At 43.5% G+C, this 12,035-nt stretch overlaps 1 protein-coding gene across 1 annotated transcript in view; it reads left to right on the top strand.

The window, feature by feature from the left end:
- HPSE2 (heparanase 2 (inactive)) overlaps positions 1-12,035 on the top strand; it is a 479,085-nt gene that overhangs the window by 418,942 nt on the left and 48,108 nt on the right. Inside the window, exons 10-11 of the mRNA XM_075351599.1 lie at positions 9,169-9,314; positions 10,120-10,266. Coding sequence (XP_075207714.1) covers positions 9,169-9,314; positions 10,120-10,266 — 293 coding nt within the window. The remainder of the gene's footprint in view (positions 1-9,168; positions 9,315-10,119; positions 10,267-12,035) is intronic.

The following is a 12,035-nucleotide window of genomic DNA, read 5'->3' as shown; positions in this document are numbered from 1 at the left end:
TATTCACAACAGGGCTGCCTTTGGGAAGTAGGCAGAGAGAGCTCAACACCAGCAGACATGAAGCACAGACAGCAGCAGCCCCTGCACCAGCTGCGATTGTTACTGGAGCCATGTGCCTGCGGACCACAAGAAGTAGCCAGAGCGGGTCAAAGCGCGGTTAAAGTATGGAACCGGAAGTTTTAGCAGGGAGTATTTGCTCGTACAGCAAAGCATTGCTCGCAAACCGAGTTAAAAATTTGCAGCAAGCTTTGCACATATAGCGAAATGCTCGCACACCGGGTTACTCATGATCCGAGGTTCCACTATATCATTATAAAGACCTTCAGAAACTCTACAATACTACTTTGAACTTTGTGACGAATATTCAGGCTTTTTAATGACAGACGCTACTTGGGTTCTTGATATACAATCAGCAGAATTCCAAGGGGTGAACTTGCTAATTTATCATAATCAATAAACCATGACTTGGCATTGATGAGGGGAAAGAACCCCAAAACAGGGGATGTTTGCAAATGGAAGGGGTTTTTTTTCCTTTTGGAGAAGATTTTCGTTTGGCTATATATTCAGTCATGTGACAAAGCTCTTCAAATAGTCCATATTGACCTCAATGATTGCCATTTCCAATACATGGCACTAGAGACTCTGTTTGCTTTTTGCCTACAGAGGCTACATTTGCTTAAGACCTAATCGGGTTGGTTATCTAAGCTTCTTATATTATTAGTATTAGTATTTACTAAAGAACATGACATCACGGAGAGGATGCTCCTCTATGTGTTCAAATATATGAGAGGATACCCAAAAAAAACCAGGAATCATCTTCTGGAGGGTATGTAGCTTGTAGTGTGAACTTCCACAGCTATGTGAATGTTCATAGAAACCTAGTATGCCGGCCATGTTGGAGAAGTTAACTTTCACACAATGTTTTGCTCTAAACTCGCTTAGTGTCATGGCTGCATCAGACACTGTTCAGACTACAGACTCTTAAGGAGGCTTTACACGCAGCGACATTGCTGGCGATGTCGCTGGTGAAAGCACCCACCCCCGTCGGTTGTGCGTCACGGGCAAATCGCTGCCCGTGGCGCACAATATCAATTGGAGCCATCACACGGACTTACCTGCCTAGCGACGTCGCTGTGGCCGGCGAACCGACTCCTTTCTAAGGGGGCGGTTTGTGCGGCGTTACTAAGCGGCCGCCCAATAGAAGCGGAGGGGCGGAGATGAGCGGTCGTAACATCCCGCCCACCTCCTTCCTTCCTCATTGCCGGCGGCCGCAGGTAAGCTGTAGTTCGTTGTTCCCGGGGTGTCACACGTAGCGATGTGTGCTGCCTCGGGAACGACAAACAAGCTGCGTCCTCAACAATCAACGATTTTTTGAAAATGAACGACGTGTCAACGATGGACGATATGGTGAGTATTTTCCATCGTTAACGGCCGTTCGTTGGTGTCACACGCAATGACGTCGCTAACGATGCCGGATGTGCATCACGGAATCCGTGACCCCGACGATATATTGTTAGATACGTCGCTGCGTGTAACGGGGCCTATACACTCCACACTATGCTTCTGAGTTGTACAGGAAGGCTCGGGCATTGACCAGCTGTGTGCTCATTAGTGATCGGAATAGCAGGAGTTAATTTCTGCAAGCCTGGTGGTTACTTTTTGGATCACATGTTGTGGGAGACCTATCACAGGTACTCCCCACCTTTTTAAGATGGAGGAATCTGTCTTTCTATGCTAACTATAGCTTTCACTAATCCGGTTCATGTGCTATCGTGTTCCTGTTGCTGGTGATTTACTGTGTGCTACTTGGTGTGCTATGGAAATCCTCTCATCGTCTGGTTATTTCCTCCTTTCTCTTTATTTCCTCCTTATCACATATTGTCTTATATTTCCGTGTGTGCTAGTTGTGTGATAGTTTTTGGTTTCCCCGTTTGTCTATATCTGTGGTTCAACAACTCCTATCCTGATCCTCCCCTGGGGTGGAGGAATGGGGGTATGAGATCAGGGTTTGCTAGGAGCATGTCAAGGAAGGTGGCCCAGACATCTTCACCATTAGAAGTATCTCTGGGATTAGTGACAGTGTAGGCCAGTCTAGGAGCCCTGGTTCCCTGTTATCCCCTGCAACTTTGTGACAATTACCATTGCTACAGTGATTTTTGTTCAAAATTTAGCCTATTTTGTGAAGCCTGATTCACATAAAAAATGAGCAGTTGTGAAGTTTTATTTCTATTCCGGCAAAATAGCATCAGAAACAGTAGTTGTAAGCACAAATTTTGTCTTTATGCCTAATTCCGCTCTAAACAATTTCTGAAAGAACTGCAAGAAACCCCAGTCAACCCTACGAGTTCATCAATGGTCCAACACCGATCCTCCAGAATGGGTTGATGAATTTTTGTTCTAAGGACGTCCGGAACGAGGCTGATGATCAGTTGACATGTCACCTCGTTTAACAGTGGTGAACCATTCCTGAACTGGTCTTTCACTCATGACAGCTTCCTTTTAGGCTGCCGGTAGCGGAACAACCATTTCCGATGCTTTTGTGCCCAAAAGGAACCAAAACACTATAAATTCTGCAAAAGATTTAGCAACTCGTTGAAAAGAAAATCACTGGAACCAAATGCAATTTTCCCAATACTGACATGAAAGGGATCACCTAGCAGCAGAACCCTGTACGAGTCTGGAAAATGATTCATGTTTCTTTTTGGTACCCCCTAGAACAGAAACCAATAGAAAGCCTGACCACAATCACATAATGCTCATAGGAAAACCCCATGTAACGTCTAATGCTAACAGACGTTGATCTTTTGGCCGGTAGATCCATACATTTTCTAGTAAAATTGGATACAGTTGTATAACAGCAGGAGCGTGACGTCACCGCAGCATGCTTGTGGTTTATAAATGACCGTACGCGGTGGTGGTGGTGGTGGTGGTGGCGTTTATCCCGTGGCTCGGGTCCACTGTCATTCAGTGTCGACTGCTTCCTTTTATTAATTCAGTCTGCTGCTCGCAGGGAGGACTGTAATGTACACATTTTCCTTTCATACTTTTGCCATTAGCTTCAGTGCACATGTGGTTGTAGGAACGGAGCGCAATAAACGGCATTGTGTAATACAATGTGGACATTTCGTCTGATTTATGTGATGACAAGAACTACTGTTTTTATAACAGAAAACATTGCGTCGTGTGCCCAGCATTAAAGATCGCACAACGCACTGTATGCTGATGACATGCGCTGCTATTACCGGAGGGAAGGGACATTAGTTTGTGGGGTTTTTTTCAAGAAATGCTTCTTTTTTAGATCGACTCTATCAATATAAACATTTTACATTAAAGGGGTGAACTTATGCGTACTCTCAGGTGGCCCCTTAAAAAATCCTCTATAGTCTAGAGCTGATATTACAGCTCAGCCCCATGTAAGCAAGGATACAATAGAATACGAACATCCATGAACAGCAGTGACATATTTTTTTTTGGGGGGGGGATTATTCCCTTTTACTGGATAAATCCTTTTAAGTCATTCTATCGTTTCTGTTTCTTATGATAGAACAGTTCAAGAGCAGATTTATTTTCTCTTAAAGGGTTATTCAGACAATAACGTTATTGTCATGGCCAGGACCATTTTTCCCCGCTCCAGAGTTTCCCAGACCCGGCCTGGTTATGTCAGGGGTTAACTCCCATCGGCCTCGTTCCGGTTTCAGGAGACACTATCTATGGGCGCTGCACCTCCATTTCAGTGCTGGTTATAGTTTTGCTCTGCAGCCTGTGACTGGCTCTGGTGAGAGTTCCTGTTTGATCTGACTCCTAGTTATCGTGTCCTGATTTGTACCCTCCCCTGTCCATCCGTCTGTCCCAGTCCCTGACTTCCCGCAGCTGTCATTTGTTTATCCATCCTGGTTCATCCTCTTCCTGTGTTTGTGTCTCCTCCCCCTCCGGTCTTGTCTTCTGTTCCCTGTGCATACCTGATATCATGGCATCCGACCTCGGTTCTGTTTTCTGACCCGATCTTAATCTTTTCTCTGCACCTACTTGACTTCCTGGCTAGACACTGACTGCTTGACTACTCTATTGCCCCCTGATGGTTCGCCTGTGAACTGCCTGCTGAAGTTACTCTGCTGTACTTCAGCCTCCTTTCTGTTATAGTATTACTTTGACTCCCCTTCACTACACTGCTGACATCTAGTTGGGAATATGCTGTACTACTTCTCACCAGACCTTTGTACAGCGTGACATTTTTTTTTTTTTTTTTTTTACAAAGTTTACTATGTGCTTGACTATAGATTATATACAGTACGAGCCCAATATACTTTCATTCTTGTACCTTTTTTCATCTCTTTCTACCCCTGTGCCTTCAGTTTTACAGAGCTAAGTGAACAATCTCTCTCTTGTCTGCTATAACTACATTTTCCAGCTGCATCCTGCTTCTTCTCAGTGCTGCAGGCCCTTCTCTCTCGCTGCTCTCCGGTGTGGTTACTGTTACAGAAAGATAGATTTCAACACGAGCAGTTTTCAACTATATGGATGAGATCAGAGTCAATTCTAGGGATGACAAAACTGTATAGGGACAGAGCAATCTTTAATATGATTATTTTCTACCCATACAGCATGCACGTTGTTGTAGGCACATAACATGTATTACACCATGGTGCAGATGAATGGCACAGGCTTAGGAGTTGAACTCAGGTTGCTGCTGTTAACCCCTTAAGTGCCCCTGTCAATTTTTGACAGTGACATTTAAGACATGCGGGCCCAAAGAAGCATTGTTCTGGGTGCCCATCGGCCCCTTGCAAAGCAATCACAGGGTGCTGATTGGTTTCTATTGGAGTGAGGTATTGTATTTAGAAACAAAAAAGGCATGATCAATCAAAATATTAAAATTATTTACCCGTATGATAAACACAGAAAAGCCAAAAATTGAAGAGCAAGATTTGTGTTTGCTGCACTTCACTAAAAAGGCAATAAAAAGCAAACATTATATGTACCTCAAAATGGTATCAATAAAAACACCTGCTCGCCACGCAAACAGCAATCGCTCAAACAGCTCCATCATTGAAAACTAAAAAAACACCTGTGGGTCTCAGAAGATATCAACAAAAATATTTACATTTTTTTGCAAATTTTAGAATTCTTATTTTTCCACCACTAACTTTCGGATTTTGGGAGAGAAACCCTGTGTCTAGGGAAGGGGCAGATGGTGACCCCCTAACCCAACCTTACACTGGCCCCTGGCTCCCCTGACCACCCTAGAAAGGTTCCTCACCTATGTTCCGAACAGGACCGCTGACCCTGGCTGACCCTGAATTGGCCTCTAGGTAGGGAACGGATGGTATGAGCGCTTAGTCAACCCCACTAAGCTCTAAAAACACACAGGGAGCATAAACAGGGAGAAGTAAACAAATAACTTATCTCCAAGAAGACTCAGGGAGAGGAACAGCATAAAAACCCAATAATTCTTCAGATGAATACAAGCCAACTGCTTGCATCCAAGGCCTGTATAGGAAAATAACTCTATCACCATCAAGCACCAAGGGGAATTGTGGGTATTTAAGGACAAAAGGGGAAGTGATGATGAATAGCTGAAAGGTGAGGATATCCGCAGGGTTCTAAAAGGAAAGGGATTAACCCCAAGCACAGAAGATACATAGGATGCCATTTACAGCACAGCAGGAAGAATAGAAGGTCAGGGAGCAGTTTGTGTAGCCAAATGCTGTGACCTTCCACAGTCGGACACCACAGCACTGTTTGTCAACCGTGACACACTCGTGACCGGCTGTCTTGATATCTTGATTTTGAGGCAGATTGCTTAAAAGGTTATTTACATTTCCCATTATCCCCACTACATAGGACACGTGACAACTTGCTGATCAGTGAAGGCTCTCCAATTATTCTAAGACCAGAGCTCTAAAATGCACCCTGTAACTGGAACAGTGGCTCCACTCCATTCATTGTCTATAAGATTGAGGGAGAAAGATGAGTGCCGCACTCTGTTATTTTGGGCCATCCCGTAGACCAATAATGCACTTTGGCCTATTTACCGCCATGGCTTGTGAACAATGTAGCTCCACAAATGTGGTGGGCCGATCTGGGCAGGTGCCCTCGCCCCTTGGCTCTTATAGCCGCAATGCAGCTACATTATATGACTGACTGTCAACAATGGACAAGGACTATAGAGACTGCGCCCCGTTATGTAGAAAGCTGAGAAAACCGATTGTGTGACGCAATGAGCAAGTTCCCAGGAATAAATGAGCGTATTAACACCAGGGAATAAGAGTTTAAGTTAACAAGCACAAGGAAATCATGTTGGATTTCTACTAATGATTCACATAGTATTCCTTCTCTCCAGCTGTTTCGCCTGCACTTGCTGCAATAAAAAGAACAATCAGACACAGCTACTCATTAGTCACTAATGTGATCCAGGTTCCCGAGCTCGGACCACTATTAATAGCTTTACGACAAACATTGTTCCCGGAGCCGGAGCCAGTGATGAACTACATCAAACAGACACAAATATGCAGATAAATTCAGATTATGCCGAACCTCTACGGGATCTAGAGCTACAAGTAAGAGCTCATGTACAGGGGTTTGCGTCATACAAAGACCCTGATGGTGCTAAATGGACTGAACTATGGGTCTGCAGTACAGACCCCCAGGACCTGATTCATTATTGCATTTGCTCCTTTTTTTTCTAGTTTGTTGGGGTTTTCCACCTTTTTTACAGTCTTTTTTTTATATACTTTTTTTAACACATTTTTTATGCTTAAAAAGCCCCCCTGGGATTCTACTCGAGTGAGGGTCCTACTTCCGGACTATAAGACACACTTTTTTTCCACCCAAACTTGGGGGAAATGGAAGTGCGTCTTATAATCTAGATAAAGCTTACCGGATCGACGCAGCAGAGCAATGTCACAGGACGGAGGGTCAGCAATACAGTGGCTCGGTGGTGTTGCGGCTCAGAAGGGTCAGTGATACTGGCGCTCAGGGGTGTCGTGGTGGGCGGTGGATCCCATTGAACCCACTGGCGGTTGACGTGATAGGCTTCATGAAAATGGCCGTGATCTCAATCAGTGCATGCGCCGGTTCCACAGCCATTTTCTTGAAGTCTATCTTGAAACCACCAGCCGGCTCAATAGCGCACACCGCAACACCCCTGAGCCCACAGTATCGCCTACCCTCCTGAGCCGCGACATCCCCGAGCCAAAAGTATTGCTGACCTTCCGTCCTTTGACTTTCCTGAGCTGCGGACACCCCCATCCTCCGAGTCCACAGAAACACCTACCCCGCCTCTTGAGCCGCTCTACTGCAATCACCGCGCTGCCCTGTTGGGCTAATATAAGACACACTAGGATCATAAGGCGGACCCCCATTTTAACTTTAAAAATTATTTTTTTCCAATTTTCCTTCACTGAATTTGGGGTGCGTCTTACAATCCTAGGCTTATACTCAAGTCAATAAGTTTTCCCAGTTTTTTGTGGTAAATTAAGTGCTTCGGCTTATATTCAGGTCAGCTTATACTCGAGTATATACGGTATGGTTGACTGTTTTTTAAGTTTGTCATTGTGGCACAATTTCGGGTTTTCTGTTGATTCTTGAATTTTTAACTTTATAAATGTTCCAACATTTTTGCAGAAATGTTCTCCATTTTTCAATTTTCTGTAAACTTCATGAGACACGTGCACCATTTTGAAGAAATTGGTACAAAAATTGTTAACGAATACTACAAACCTAAAAAAGAAAAGTGACTTAAAAAAATCCTGAAAATGACTACTGTGAGTAATCTCAATAGATATTAAGGTTCTGCTATGCTGAAATAGTTTGAGCATATTGCTCTTTATTAACTAATTTATTAAGAGTGTGTGGCTCCTTCTAGAGCTTCCTATTCCTTGCTATGACTCTTGAGTCAGTCTTTCATCGGTTGGATCTTAATTCATCAACCTAAGGAAACCTTGAGCCATTTTTAATGGTAGTAGGAGCCCACTTTGACTACAGAGCCTAAAGCTTGTACATATGCTTCTGCCTTGCTATAAGATATGCAATGGGCCATTCCACAATTGTCTCATTTGACTCATGGAAGTGCAGTATGAACCCATATAACTTGTTTTTTAGAAGCATGGTCACATGAAAAGCAGAGCCATTGCTGTTTTATGTTTCTTGAGAGAGTCCTTCCTGTGACTTCCTAGTCCATATCAGTGCCATTGGTAATGTTTTTTTAAAAAGGTTTTCCACTACTAATGTGATCCCCTTTCTTTTATCCTAACTCTTCTTAACTAACACTTTCCTAATATACTTCTCCTATCTTCTCTGATCCTGCAAGCTTATCTCTAAGAGGCTTGTAAATACCTTTATTGTTGTTGTAGTTTTGATCCTTCTGGCTGCAGACCGGAATCGGACCAACTGAGCAGGGCACATCATTGGTGGGGGCTGAAAGGAGAGTGAACCGTGATCTGGGCATGCGTGCCCAGACTGTTGTCACTCACAGAGAGGCAGCCATACCCCCACCAGTGACATGCCCTGCTCAGTTGGTCCGATTCTGGTCTGCAGCCAGAAGTATCAAAGCTACAACAACAATAAATGGTATTTTCAAGCCTCTTAAAGATAAGTTTACGGGAGCAGAGTATATAGCAGAAGTATATTAGGAAAGTGTTAGTCAGAAAGAGTTAGGATAAAAGAAAGGGGGTCATATTAGTAGTGGAAAACCTCTTTAATGGCATCTTAGCCGACACTCCCAAACACAGGAGTGCACAATGAGTCCAGCGCTGATGTGTTCTGTACGACAAGGCCGCTGATTGACGCATGGCCTGGCATGTTATCTCAGGGTGAACAATGCAGTCAGCAGTCCAAAGTCGGACATGTACAGTCGACATCTCTCCCGACCATCAGTCGGTCAGCAAGCACTCCCATAGACAGACCACTGGCCAAACCTGTGTATTTCAGTTCGTTCATGCAACATTACTCTAATGTGTATGGGGACCTTTAGCTTAACTAATGTTAGTGAGTTTCCAAACAAATTTCTAGACCTCAACCCATTGACCCTATTTCTCATGGACAACCCCTTTAAGCACGCAAACTACTTATGAAGGATTTTAGTGCATAATTACATGTTAATGTCTAATTTGAGTTATCCCTGCTGTTGCTCCCTGTCTGATTATTGAATGTCAGTTTTCTGTATTTCAGGATTATTGGTTATCGCTTCTTTTTAAAAGACTTGTGGGTCCAAAAGTATTAGCGGTTCATGTAGCTGGTATACAGAGGAAGCCTCGTCCAGGAAAAGTCATACGTGACAAACTGCGCATCTACGCTCATTGCACCAGCCACCAAAAGTAAGTAGCTGAATTTTCCAGTTCTCTCATCTTTTTCCTCCTCCTTACCATGCTGTTACTGTAAGACAACTTGCTGCAGCAGGAGCCTCTCCCCTCTGCTCTGTCTGCATTATCACACAAATACTAGGAACTCCATAGCTTTTTGCTAGCAGAAAATGGAACAGATTAGCAGAAATGAATGCTAGTTTTCTGCTGGATGTCTACAAGATCTGAAACAAGAAGAAAAAAGTCCTCCAGCATGGAAAATAGTAGGGCTAAGATTATCCCTATTAACCTTCATCATTCCTTTCTAGATTTATCGCTCTTTTAAAAGTAAAATGTAGTAAATACCCGCAGTAAGGAAGTGTTATTTTAAAGAGAATAAATGTTAAAAAAAATCCCAAAATTCCAGCCACGTCCCCCTTAGTTTCCTCATCTTTAATACCCTTTTTGACTCATGTTTTAATAAAAACTTAGAAATATACATGAAGAATTCTTCTATACATGTCCAGATTATGAAAATAGTTCCCTACTAACTGCAGAAGGAGCCTCCCCCCTCTGCAGGAGGAGACAAAGGATTGTAAACCTTGACTAAGCTACACTCCTCCAGCCCAAAAACATAGGAGAGATCAGAAGCATGTTATGCCCACGGATAGATTTCTACAATATGGTTTGTCAGTCATCTTGTTTTGTGGCATGGTCATGAAGTGGACACGGACATCAGTTGCTTGCTTTATTCCATTATTTCTAGATTTAGCATTCTTTTATGTCCTTCTCATTTAAGTAATACTTACAGGAGATTTCTATATATACACTTTTATTACAGCCATAATTATGTACGAGGATCGATCACCCTTTACATCATCAACCTACATCGATCAAGAAAAAAAATCAAGTTGGCTGGAACGTTGAGGGATAAGATTGTCCATCAGTATCTTTTACAGCCTCATGGAACAGATGGAATCCAGTCCAAGTAAGTAGACTACGAACGATGGGTCAGATCCGTAACCGAACTGACCCTTAACCTTCATGTGCCATGGTGGAATCTTTTTGTTTCCTAAAGCCATACTCTCGAGACAGTTGTCAGATGAACATTCATTCAACAGACACCTATCTCTCATGACTCCGCCATACAAATGAGCGCTCAGCTCGTCCAAGAGTTGATGTGTTTTCTACAGGGAAGAGAGGAGAAAGCTACTGCCAGATGCTTCTGGCAGCTGCTTATCACCATGGAAAACAAAAGGATCTAGCATTGAAGTTCCAATGGCCCGATTCCTCTCTCCAATGATATTATCTGCTGGAATGGTCAGTCGGTTCTCAGATGGTCGTGTGGTCTCAAATAGTCAACCAGGTCTCAATTGGACAGCTGGTCTTAGATGGTCATCCAGTTCTCAGATGGTCAACTGGTCTCAGATGGTGACCCAGTTATCAGATGGTCAGCTGGTCTCAGATGGTCAGTAGGTTCTCAGATGGTCAACTGGTCTCAGCTGGCCAGCCAGTTCTCAGATGGTCAGGTACTTCTCAGATGGTCAGCCAGTTTCCTGATGGTCAGCTGGTCTCAGATGTCAGCTGGTCTCAGATGGTCAGCCAGTTCTCAGATGGTCAGCCAGTTCTCAGATGGTCAGCCAGTTCTTAAATGGTCAGTTAGTCACAGATGGTCAGCTGGTCTCAGATGGTCAGCCAGTTCTTAGATGGTCAGCCAGTTCTCAGAAGGTCAGCCGGTTTTTAGATGGTTGGCTGGTTCCCCTGTAAGTTCAGACTATTTTTATCTAATATCTATTGGGCATTAGCCCATTATCCACAGCCTTACATTTCCATGCCTGGATATGAACTTTTTCCATCTTCATCTCAACCATTCAACTACCTAAAAGTTCTCCATGGGTCAAGGTCTTAGACATTCTCTTTTTCACCAGACCTATAGCTGTTGTATAGGAATTTCACAGGTAATAGATTTTTATTACATACGGGTGTCATGGAGAATAACAATAGCAGAAGAAACATTAAACTCGGATGAAAAGTGACAGCAGGTGTGAACGATTTGGTTTATCCCGTAAGATAAGTTTCGGGCTGCATGTTACCATGACTGCTCTCCTAAGCCTTCTCACACTTAACTTGTGTGTTACCTACGAATAAACCTGGTGGAGCTGAAAAATGCAGACCTCCCAGATCCGAGACTGTGTACTTAAGAGCTTCCTTGGATTTATGGTGCCAGTAAACTGGCTGCTTAGTAAAATGTAAACAAGTTCATCACAGTCTCTGGGTCTGTTTTCCAGAAAATCATGGCAGAACCCAGAGACACTGTAATTTTGTCTCACGAAAGAGTCATGTCGTAAAGGACGTTTTACACAGAGCCACGCATTTCCTGACATTTTAAAACAGCCCACACTGCAGTGTTACATTAGATATAGATACAGATAAGCATATTTTCCGATATTTGTTTCAAGCAGATTTGCTCGAATCAGGTGGTAAATTCAAGTAGGTCCGAATGCAATTTGTCCAAATCAAAATTGGTGTGAAAAGATGATTATTATGGTCTGAAGTCTATCGCGACCCCAACGCATAGTCAACAGAGGTCCGGGAAGAGGTTTCAAAAAGAATAAAAATTATACTCCCCTCTCTTGCCACCACAGCCGCCTGCCGGAACTTCCACTCGTTCCATCCAATACATCTTCAGTCTTCAGATCTTCCAGCACTAAGCCTGGCATGATCTCATTGGACTTAACGCACTCTTCTGACATGCGT

This window comes from Anomaloglossus baeobatrachus, chromosome 5 (assembly GCF_048569485.1).
Source record: "Anomaloglossus baeobatrachus isolate aAnoBae1 chromosome 5, aAnoBae1.hap1, whole genome shotgun sequence".
In the NCBI taxonomy this organism is placed as follows: Eukaryota; Metazoa; Chordata; class Amphibia; order Anura; family Aromobatidae; genus Anomaloglossus; species Anomaloglossus baeobatrachus.
This window is presented reverse-complemented; position numbering and strand designations above follow the sequence as displayed.